Source organism: Mchenga conophoros, linkage group LG8 (assembly GCF_057382185.1).
Source record: "Mchenga conophoros isolate Kocher_MC1m ecotype Shallow Benthic linkage group LG8, M_conophoros_male_GT1.1, whole genome shotgun sequence".
Lineage (NCBI taxonomy): Eukaryota > Metazoa > Chordata > Actinopteri > Cichliformes > Cichlidae > Mchenga > Mchenga conophoros.
The window spans coordinates 19,551,114-19,562,734 of NC_140533.1; the positions used below are offsets into that span (position 1 = coordinate 19,551,114).

Genomic DNA, 11,621 nt, shown 5'->3' on the forward strand with positions numbered 1-11,621 from the left:
TTATATGGGCAGTTATAAAACATGGTAAGGAAAAGTACTAAACAGGACATCTTGTTTTCTCTCGTCTAGTGGTAAATTACTCCCCCTCGAGGACAAACTGTGCACTGATTGAGGTCCAACTTGAGTCCAGTTTTTCTTGACAAATAACCAGCCCGCTATTTGTGAGCTGATGTTAGCATTCAGATGTGCAAAGAAAACACAGACAACTTGCACTCCATTAACTGAATGTTTAATATTTTATAGAAACAATAACCTTCATTTGGAGAAAGCCTGATGTAAAGTGTTTTATCTGACATCCAGATGAAATGCTCTCAACGTGATTGATGTGAAAATTCAAGGAGGAACACGTACATGTGTTTAGCCAACAGATGAAAAAAATAAAATAAAATCCCTTCTTAAATTTAAAAACAAAAAAAAATAAAAAAATAAAAATCCACCTGACAAAGAATATTGGCAGAAACTAGCAAACCTGCTGCGTGATTTACAAGGAAAATTGCAGTGTTAATAAGTGTGGTGTATTAAATATATTTAGCTTGGCACAATATTATATGAGAGGAGTGAAATGATCCAAATAAAGACTGACATAATGTGAAGGAAGCAATTTCTCCTCTATAAATAAGAACATTATTCACTAGAGAGCTACAGTTGTATAACAAAGGATCATAACCAACATCTTTGACTTGATTAGATAAATTAAATGGCAAGAGAAGACATAAATATCAAGGAGGGAACACAGTGGTCCATCTTCAGTTTGGAGTTGATGCAGAGTCCCTGTGGTCTGACAATTCAAGGGATTAAAGGAGTGCTACTGAATATGAGGGAATACACAATTCAAGTATTGAAGACTAGTGTAAACAAGTCTCTGTACTACATAATTACTGTAGTAGGAATATTGCAAATCATGTGTGCTGATATTGCTGTAAGTGAGAAGTATTGGATGTTAACCATCGAGTCGGCTGTGAACTGCTGGATTTGAACATCTTCGCTACATCCTGGAATGTTTCTGGTTGACATGAACAAGGGGAGATACTTTTACAGGGCTCCATCTGGAATCCACAGTACTTTACTCTGTTCCTGCTCCACGATGGTCATGATCTGAGTGCAAATGTAGGAGACGCTGCCTCCCTGGACAATACCTGCAATACAGTTGGGAGGAGGGTGGTATTTTTGTGGTTAACACATCCCATTGAAAGTTCTTTCATTTTTTCCCATTCAGTCACTCAGCTCCCAGACCAATGTGATTTTTTCTTATTTTTGCATAATCCAAGCACTACTCATTTTCAATTATATCAAGCATGTAATGAGACTAATGTTGACACCAACCAACAGGACTGTGGAAATAAAAGACTTACAGTTGTAAACTGTGAAGACAAACTGGTATAAGCTGTCTATCAACAGATACTTTTAATGAAAGTGCTGATAAATATAATCACAATCGTGGCATGTGTGCAGAAGTTGGCCGGCCAACTCTCCCTAATAGATGGGATCAGTTGTGGTATGTGTTCATTGCAAAAGCCCTTGTGTATAAGTCGCCTCCTTTTCTAGTCATTAATCAGGCAGACAGTTGGGTGTCAGACTGTCTGCTGCTCCAGTTACCAGAACTTTAACTCTTCTTAAAGAACACACATACAGTGCTCCCAATACCTCCTCTTTAAGACTAAACTCTAAATAACATGAAATAAATACAGTTAAAAACAAATCTCAGAGACTATCACCAAAAATTTTGGACATACAGCGATAAATGCCATTAAACAGTTTGTGTCTGATTATTGATGAACTGACTTTTAAGCCCGAGGTGAAAAAATGGTTACAAAAATACACCTTTCTTTGTAAACTGGGATTCAGTTTGCAGTTACACATTTCTGTGTACTGTAGGTGTGGTTAAGGTTACAATAATTAGAATTATAATGCCTGTATACAAATTAACATCGAGTGAACATAAGCCTATCCCACCAACCTGTGAAGAAGCGGCTGTAGTCCTGCTCTATTTTCTGCGCTGCCTCAAACTGCTCCCTGGAATGTTTCTGAGACAGTTTATCCCGCAGGTACAAAGGGTCCTTCTGCTCTCTGAGGAAACATCAGCCCTGTCAGCCTGCTACAAAACCTCATTTCAAACACTCAAAGTGTCAGATTCTTGATGTCAACAAAACAGTCACAATTTCCATATTTTGTATTACTAAAAATCTGCAGACATGTTTATAAACAGTAATAATAGTGTGTGGATATTTTAATACATCTTGAACATTGCTAAATACAAATTTAGAGTGAATTTCTTTTATACAAAAATGTGAATACATTTATCCCAATTCAACTGCATATAAATTATTCATGTTTCTGGGCTGCTACTGCCAACATTAACTTAAATGAAAACCATTTTCCTGGAAATTCTACTGGCAGTAATAGACAAGAAAGTCTTTTTGGATAAATCAGCAAAGTTAACAAGGATCAACTACCCTTATTAGCATTTTATCGAAATAAAATAAAAAAAATACTCAGATGTTGACTAAAGTAACTATAGATGCAATTTAAAGGAGATATCTACTAGTTTTTACAGCAAAACTTCTCATTTCTGCCAAGAAATCTAACAGCTTAGCTTCAGTGAAATCTCCCTACTTTAAACCCATCCATCCCACTCAGTACCCATGACCGCACAAAGCCTTGAGAATTCATGTGTTTACCAGTCTTCATCTTTTACCTCTGACTTAACCTAGAATACCACTGTCTCTCTCCTTTCACTCATTATGCTGTCAACATTTTGGTCTGCTGATGCTTCTCAGAGGATAGAAACCCATGAAAAACCTTGGGCTCCTGTCAGTTGCTGCAGCAGGCAGTGGGAGGTGTGTTTTTGTGTACATGGAAGCTGAGGCCGGCAGGGCATCGTGTGTTTTTAGCCACCCACACCACGAAGCGGAGCCACAGGCCTCGTGAGCCCCTCCCAGGACAGCTGGCACTCAGCTGATGACAGCGAAGGCTTAGCAGGAATCAATCTGAACCATGTTTGCCTGCTGCACCGTTTCATAGATTTATGGACGCGTGTGTGTACGTGCGTGGTGGAAAAAGCCTGTTCCTGCCCGACCCGAGTTTGCCCTGATTTGCATGCGTTTGTGTGCGCATGTGCATGAAGCACCATGCCGAAGGTTCAGCAGATTTAATCTTCCCACGGATTACAAATGAAAAAGCAGAGGATCTGTGAGCCATCACCATCAGTCGATGAAAACAGGTGGTGGAAGAGAGCACGTCGTGTCTTCGCAACTAATGATGCTGATCAAATTTTGGTTGATCAATTCGTTTTGTTATGGATGGAGGGCAAATGTGATTATAAAACCAGCAAGACTTCTGCGGATGCCAATTTCCCAAGCAACTGTCTCAAGCCAGATAAAATTAAGCATAATCAGGAATAATCAGTCCTTCAAGCGAGAATGGCTTTAAAATGGGGGAACTTTAAGTAATCTTTAAATAATTCTTTATGACCTGACATTTTTAGATTACATATTGATTTAATGCCCAAGTAGTTATTTGCAAAATAGAAACAGATTATTACTTTAGTTCAGAATATACGGATGAGTTTTGTTCATGAATGTGGCTTTATTTGAAAATGCTATGGCCCACATTTTCCCCTTTCTTCTCAGAAACAGCCTCCAGAGGCAAAAGCTTTGGATGAGTTCTCTCTGTATGTTGTTCAAGGTTTGGAGCTTGACAAATAACTGGGTAAACAAAACTGGTACCACAACACAAAGCATGCTCAACATGTCTGACAGGTAGAAATAAAAAAAATATTTTAAAAGTCAAAGCAGGCATGAAATTACTCACTTTATCTGCTTGGCATTTTTGTAGCGGATGAATATGATGATTGGGTAGATGTGAACCATGTGAAGACGTTCAATGGCGTGAGGGGCAATGTCAAGTAAGCAGTGACAGTCCTATGAGAGAAGACAACATGAGAAATGGGAGATGTTTCAAAAAAACAAAAAAAAAAAAACTGCAGAAAATATTTATTTTCACGCTCTGTGTGTTTAAAGACTTCTAGCAGTTTATGGGATATCAACAACAACATAAATGTCAACATAAAAAAAATAAAGGTTCTTTGAAAATATGTAGCCAATCAAGTTATTTTAATCAGTTTGGAAGTTTGGCTGTATTGCATTATTTGGAATTCAGCTGAAAGTCCTCTGAAGATTGTAAGAAAAGTTGGAAAGACAGCAGTGCATAAACTTCAAGATACAACTGCTATTGGTGCAGGGTCATAAATGTGTCATTTCTGGACAAGCAAATCAATAAATAGTGCAGATTAAGGTTATTTTAAATTTACCTTTTCTGTGATTTCTTTTATTGAGGCGACTGTTGTCACGTCAAAATGCCCACTCCTCCGTTTGTAATCAATGAACACACAATCCTTTACTCCACGCTCTATTGCCTGCTGAGATGCCTTCATAATTTCTAAAAGTAAAGAAAAAAAAGCAACATTTTTTATTTTAATATACACGTCAAGTTCTCTGATCTTTGAGTTTCATGTTAGGTAGCTCTCAGTGAAATCTCCCTTGCGCAATAACACAAGTCTGATGGACACACACATCCTTCATGTATAAATTCACACAAATCAGAAGCTCACCAGGCAAACAGCGACAGAACTTGGTAGGAGCCTCCTTCTCCAACATGTCCTTACAGGCCTCCACTAATGGACCCAAGATCAGCACTGGACGAGGCGAAGAGTACTCCACCTTCTGAACCCGCTGGTACATGAGGCTCACGCCGTCTGTGCAGGGAATAAACCAAAGCAATTTATTCCAAAGGCATAACAGGAGAGAGACACTGCTGCTCATTTTAACCGTGGTTTCTGTGTTATGTGAAAGCTTCAGTTTCTTTCAAGAAGAATCCAGCTATATAAACACATCTTCATGCCTGAGATCTGCCTCACAAATCATCACGTAAGGTTAATAGGGACATTCAAAGTAGCAGTTTCTATCTAGTATCAAGCCTAAAGAATAAAATCTGAACTTTTCAAACTTGAGAGCATTATTAAGTCTTAGAGATTAGGCTTAATTGGGAAAAGGTTTTCATTAAAAAAAATAAATGTATGAACTTTTCTTTAAACACTTAAAGGTAACTATTTTAAACACCAAAGACTAAAATTTATTTGGTAAAACTGTGGTGTCTGTGATGAAATGTAATTATGTTTGTTGCACCTCCAGATGCAGCTGTGTGAAGTCTGATAAATTGACTGAAGTCAAGACTATATCCAGTAAATTAAATCTTGGATGCTTAGAAAGTGAGCAAGCCTCTGCAGCGTGCTCCACATTCAAACCTCTGACAAATCTGCCTGTGGTTGAACAGATTTGTGGGTAATTTTACGTCCAACTCTTGTGAAGGAGTGTGTGAAATACAATAATCAGATTCTGCTGTATTCACTGTGAACTTTTTGATTTCAAACAGTCCTTTGTAAGTTTAACAATGTGACGACAGTATAATGCAATGCTGGTGAAGTAAGCGCTCAAGAAAATCCAAATATGTGCTTATTCCAGAATCAACCCTTCTTATACAATTATGTGTCTTTTGTGCATTTTTAAATAAAGTTGTGTTTAGAAGAGAGTTTCTCACCCTCTGTGATGGGTAAAGAATCTGTGCTAATGGCGTCCAAAGCCGTCATGTCCTTTCCATCCTTGGATCCACTCCGTTTGTGCTTTAGCCTCCGGCGAAAGAATGACCTCCGAGCAGCAGCAGACAGCGTCCTGCTAGTGCCGTTTTCATCCTTCATATCAGCCATGCTGTGCCTTCTGTAGAATTCCTGGTCCATCCTTATGGAGATAATATTTCAATCCATATCAACATGCTATCAAACTAATGTTCTTTAACATTAAAGTTTGATGAATGTAGAATTTCTCAACAGATTTTCTAAATCAGAAAACCACAAATTCTTACACTGTACTTACATGTATTTACTTGGAATCTGTCCTTTCTCTAGTTTCTGTGCACTCTCATCAAGCTGCCAGGCCATCCAGAAGCCAAAATTACCATTTGGTAGTGTGTCTTCAACATAAAGGATGTCATCTTTCTTAAAGCTTAGCTCCTGCTCCATTTCTGCCACTCTCTCATAAAGTGCTCTGCCAAATATGAATAAAGTAGTTGGGGAAGATGTCAATGGCATGATAAACAAAACTTTGCAGACTATAATGGAAAAACAAGTCTTACAAGCTATACTCTACAAGCTTCAACGAGTTATTGACCTGACACTCAAATCACCAAAACATGTCTGTTCTGTTAGCTCAATGTTCCCAAACTTTACTGCCCATTTCCCGGTGGTTAGGTTCCATTTTGGATTTTGTTTAACATAAAATTAAGAGGCACAATATTCATGTCATCTCAGCAGTTTAATTTCAGTGGCCTGATAAATATTCAGGGTACCTTATGAAAAATCCATCTCCGGTACTCTCTCTTACTGCATCAAGGTTGTCTGCATAGTTCTGGACCTTGAAGGTGATCGTTTCAGCTGGTTTCAACAATTCCAGGTAAGCATCTTCTTTAGTTTTGTTCTTCATGCTGACACCATTGTACTGTTTAAAAAATAAATAAATAAATTAAAACTATAAAGACAATCATCTATAAGACAGAAAGCAGTCAGATTCTATGTCTAAACCTGCTTTAATGTGCTTTTCTTCTAGCCTCAGAGCATTATAATACAGGTACACAAATCACACAATTATGTCCAGTATTGTTTTCACTACAGCTACTGCAACTTACTTTTTATTGAACACATGACAACTTTGGTGCGTCACAGTTATTGACAAATATGAAAGATACCTCCAGCATCAAATCTCCAGGCAGTAAACCATCAGGACCCCTAGCAGGGCTGTCATCATCTAAACTCTCCACAAAGATGCCATAAAGGTTCCCTCCACAGATCTGAACTCCCAGCTCCACGTGGATCCTCTTCAGCCTCACCAACCGATACTCTGGAACCCTGCGTGGATTTGAACCAGGAAGCCTGAAAGAAAAATACATTTTAAGAAGTTCGACCAGTAGATTCAAAGTCTATTTTAAAGGGCTGTATTAAAACACCATATCAACCCAGCGAACATAAAAGCAGATATAAAGCTACTACCTGGAGGAGATGTGTGGACTAGTGGCAGGAGTCGTTTGTTTGGATGCAGGAGTAATCGTGCCTTCATCCTGCTCACTCAGTAAATCTACAGTGGAGTGATTGTCCGGTGTGGTGGCTCCGCTGTCATGGGGTGACGGCTGGTTGCTGATGGATTCCATGCGAGAACTAAAAAGATGAGAAACAAAGTCAGAATCTTTTCTAATCATTTAATATTTTACCCTAAAGTCCAAATAACTGTTTTTTAGAGAATACACTTTAGGGTTTGTTTACTGTTATAGCACATTCGTGCCATCTCCTTTTTAGTGTTAATATTTGTTAATCATAATTACATAACTCATTTCTTATTCCTGTGCTACAGTATGAAGTCTTTACGATTGTGTACTCATGCGTTTGCTTTGCACATACTGTGCTTTATACAGAAAAGGGCACTGCTAAGCTCTCGTCTCCCTCTTACCCTGAACGAGAGTGAATCCCCAGCTGAAACATGTGTGGATTATACTGAGCCAAAATGGTGACCGTGTCACATTGCTGCCCGATCACCAGCCGTGCCTGCTGCTCATTGGCATTGCGAAGGTTGATTCCATTAAACTGGAAACAGAAGGGATTCATTAGAGGCAGAAAAAAAAAAAAAAAAAAAAAAAAAAGATAAATCATGGATATGCAGTAAAGTAGCTAATGTACCTCAAGAAGTTGATCTCCGTACTCTAATCGAGCTTGATGAGCAATGCTACCTGCTGTCACTTTGGACACAAACACTCCGCCATTCTCTCCACTCACAATGGAGATACCAAGCGGTTCTGCTCCCTTCTGTACCGTCACATTTCGTGGCTCCCCCAGGTACGGCCTTCAGGAGGAAAAAAAAAAAAGAACATTTATGTGTTTTGACATCTTATAGAAAAGTTGCAAGCATGCAACTTTGGGGAAAAAAAAAAAAAAAAAAAAAAAAAAAATTAGAATAAGCTCTTCCCTTCAATCTAATGTTTTCCTACACAATATGAGTCTGCATGCTATCATGCATGTCATGTATGCAAATAATCACCGAATCATGTGACATTTTTCACACAAATGTGTATTGTTCAAACAATAATATGCACGTACCAGCCACAACATTAAAAACCCCTTGCAGGTAAAGTAAATAACAGTAATCACAATCCTGGTATGTGGCTGATACCACCCACAAAAACAGCAGCACCATATGAAGGCAATGACAGTCCCCAACTGGACAATGTCAGGGCCTCCAACCTCTCAAAATCCCAATCTGATCAAGCATCTGATGCTTGAGCCTGTAGCCTCATGTCTGACAATACCAGACACGCCCAAAGGTCTTATGTTTGTGCACCTAATGGTCCAAGCTGTTTTTGTAGCACACTGTACCAAGAACAAGGTTTTAATGTTGTGGCTGATGTGGCAAGCGTGCATTTTCAAATCCCACTTCATGTCATGCAATCATACAACATTTAACAGCATTCTGAATAAATAATGAGCAGAGAAGATGACGACCTAAGGATACACATCCATTTCATTACTGCCATTATTAAACATTCAAAAGAATCTAGCACCGCTGCTGCAAAGTGAGTCTAGACTGTAACATTTATATATGCAGAGTGTAGGCAGAATGATAAGATCTGTGCTCCAACAGTCCTGCAGACAGTGCTTATACTGTATGTGCTACCAGCACAAGACAAACCTCAAGCTTCTTAAAGAGAAGAACTTGGGCTTAATTCCAAGTGGAGGTCTAACAGAGGAAGTGCAGTAAGAGACAAATCTGAGAAGCAGAATGACAGGGAAAAAATAAAAACAGACAAAGACAGAAAGATTTCAAGTTACAAGGCTCAGCAGCAGAGAAGAAAGTGAAGATAATAAAATGATCGATTGTGGTGACAGTGTTGGATGGAGGCTTGAGGCTTTGTTTACTGCTTTGCAAGCATTTAATCACAATGAACCAGACAAAAAGTACAGACAAATGGTGGAAAACATGTCTTGTGGTGCTGAATCATGGTGGGATAAAGATTCGGACAATGACGAGGATTCGGTTGGCCTACCCTTCCTTTCGCCTGTCACCAATTGAAGCAGGGCTGACTGATATCCTAGGTTGGGTGGAAATGGAGCTCTGCGATTGGCTGCTAGTGAAAGACGACGTGTCCAGGTTGACAGGGGACATTGGAGGTGTTGGGCTGCTACCCTCCGAATGTGTAAGCGAGCCTGGAGTGACAGAAGATATTAAAAAATTGAAGTAACATTTGGTACCAGTAGATGTTGCTCCCAGACTGAACAGTACCTTTGTCAGATCCAGTGGCGCGAGGATAACGAATTGGAGGGATCTTAATCCGTTCTGCTCTAAATTGAGTACCAGAGGTGCCTAAGAAAAAAAAACAGGAAATTTATTAAAAGGGTCAGTTGACCCATAATGGAAAAAAAAGAAAACAAGAAACATTTTCTCACACAACTGAGGGTATCCAACCATGTTGATATGGGAATTCCCCAGGAAATATATGAACAACTGTGATAAGCCCCTTTCCCCGACACTGCTAATCTAAATATTTACCACAGAGCAAATGTTTGAAGTAGCCAGTTAATCACCATCGTCTCCTGAGCCAATTAAACTGCTACAAGACTTTCTAACTCATTACAGGAGAGTTGCATTTAAAACTGACATTGCATAAATATAATGAGTTTAAGAGTAAAATTAAAGTTAAATAATTTTGTGTCACAGAAGTCAGTGTTTGCTAGCAATGCAACTCGACGCCAGTTAGGTGTTTTGCTAGCAGTGATAAATAGTGGGCTAAATAAGTGCGGACTGAATTAAGAAAAATGTAAACAACATTATTCACATTTTAAACATGTCGTGATTACCATAAACTAGGGCACCATACATACTCATTCTGTTGCTGCAGGGCAAGGAGTTGGTACTGTGTGGTGGTTGGCTGCAGCTCCGCTCAGTCGGGTTTCCAGTGCGCTTGTGGCTGAGGTCCAGACTGAGGCGACCTTGATGCTGGGGGCTAGAGTAGAGGGGGGGGAGGAAAAAGAAAAGGCCTGCGTAAGTCCCCCGGCAGTCAATTATTCAACCCAGGGCAAGATATAATTTGCTACATGCCATCTGTCCATGAGATCTGGGGCAGGATACACAGTTGTTTCGCTGCTATAAATACACCATTCAGGATTTAGCAAATCTGTGGTTAAAATGAAAAACAGTACTACTAGAACTAATGTCTACTTTGCAGTAAGCATCAAAATAAACTGTTAAATCTATATATATATATATAAAAAAAAAAAAAAACAACATCTGAAATTGTCTTTTATTTCTAACTAATGCACCAAAAACCAGAAGTATGCAGAATACAATCACAGCAAAAAAAAAAAAAAAAAAAATACAGAATAATTATTAATTAATCTCTCTCTCTGCTTCAAAAGAGACAGTCTAACAGTTGAGATAAAATATCAGTTTTCTAACAGATATAGATATTTCAAGATGTCGTAACAAGGAAAAAAGTAAACTTAAAAAGCATTTGGAGAACACTTTTCTCCAACGAGGCCGATGACCTAGCTCAGAATTTCTTAACGACGTGACCTGGTTCTGTCCCAAAATCTGGTGGCTTTCTTTGTCCCTGCTCCACATTTCCACCAAGTTGTATTTGACTAGTTGCTGCATTATCTGTCTAACAGACAAAAACAGCACTGAAGATACTCTACCTGTCGAATAATTCAATTAATCATGGGTGAACTCTATTAAGTCAATTCAAAGACCTGGAATTGAGAGTTCTGTTTCACCGACAAATTGTAGTGGTTTAGTCGACTCAGCTACCTTCTTCCTATTAAATGTCTGCAGTGAATGAGGTGTGATTGAAACAGAAAATTTTACTTGACACTATATGCAAAATAAGTATACTCATTAATTCATATATTCACATGGCAAAATGACAAGATTTATTTTTAGGATTCACAACAGTAAAAAGGCTCGTGAAGAAGAGTTGGACTCGTGCATGTTGAAAAGACTGACAGAACACCTTGTGTGTGTATGAGGATGACTGCTCGAGCTGGGAGCTGGAGGAGGGTTGTTGGCCTGGACCTCATGGCTCCAGGCTGTGTAGACAGGGTTCCTCATGACAGCCGTCACAGCAGGGCAAGGGGCAAAACTTCGTTGTGCAGGGTCTGGAGGACAAATAGTGGGATTAGACATCAACAAGTAGTAGTTATGTGACACTTCCATCCTATAAATATCAAGCCTTTATTAGTTCAATAGAAAAAACCCCAACAAATCGAAATCAACTTTCTATTTTTATTATTAGTGATCCATGCAGTGTTTGGAAATGTGAAAAAAAAAAAATGGAAAAAAATGAACACATTAAGCTGTTCCCATAACTTACGTGATGCAATGCTACTGTAGCTTTTGGGTGCATATTGTACGCTGTACCGATTGGTTCGTATAGGAGAGAAACGTAACAAGTCCACTGGCTCTGGGGAGTGTTCATCGTTAGAGAAACTCTGTACCTGCAAGGAGCAAACGTACAGCTTGTAAGCCTTTTAA

The 11,621-nt window shown here is 39.0% G+C and overlaps 1 protein-coding gene across 5 annotated transcripts in view; it reads right to left on the reverse strand.

The window, feature by feature from the left end:
* Positions 1 to 212: 212 nt before the first annotated feature.
* The window catches only part of LOC146568622 (disks large homolog 5-like), a 30,316-nt gene continuing 18,907 nt past the window's right edge, over positions 213 to 11,621 (reverse strand). For 4 of the 5 annotated variants that reach the window (XM_085284764.1, XM_085284763.1, XM_085284767.1 and 1 more), the window contains exons 17-34: positions 11,461 to 11,584; positions 11,101 to 11,245; positions 9,974 to 10,095; positions 9,375 to 9,455; positions 9,139 to 9,298; positions 8,784 to 8,861; positions 7,778 to 7,940; positions 7,551 to 7,684; positions 7,097 to 7,261; positions 6,796 to 6,979; positions 6,400 to 6,548; positions 5,928 to 6,098; positions 5,596 to 5,792; positions 4,610 to 4,753; positions 4,310 to 4,437; positions 3,811 to 3,920; positions 1,958 to 2,067; positions 213 to 1,136 (exon numbers count right to left, since the gene is read on the reverse strand). In XM_085284764.1, coding sequence (XP_085140890.1) covers positions 1,033 to 1,136; positions 1,958 to 2,067; positions 3,811 to 3,920; positions 4,310 to 4,437; positions 4,610 to 4,753; positions 5,596 to 5,792; positions 5,928 to 6,098; positions 6,400 to 6,548; positions 6,796 to 6,979; positions 7,097 to 7,261; positions 7,551 to 7,684; positions 7,778 to 7,940; positions 8,784 to 8,861; positions 9,139 to 9,298; positions 9,375 to 9,455; positions 9,974 to 10,095; positions 11,101 to 11,245; positions 11,461 to 11,584 — 2,469 coding nt within the window. In that variant the 3' untranslated portion in view covers positions 213 to 1,032. The remainder of the gene's footprint in view (positions 1,137 to 1,957; positions 2,068 to 3,810; positions 3,921 to 4,309; positions 4,438 to 4,609; positions 4,754 to 5,595; positions 5,793 to 5,927; positions 6,099 to 6,399; positions 6,549 to 6,795; positions 6,980 to 7,096; positions 7,262 to 7,550; positions 7,685 to 7,777; positions 7,941 to 8,783; positions 8,862 to 9,138; positions 9,299 to 9,374; positions 9,456 to 9,973; positions 10,096 to 11,100; positions 11,246 to 11,460; positions 11,585 to 11,621) is intronic. The other variant, XM_085284765.1, reaches the window with a different exon arrangement.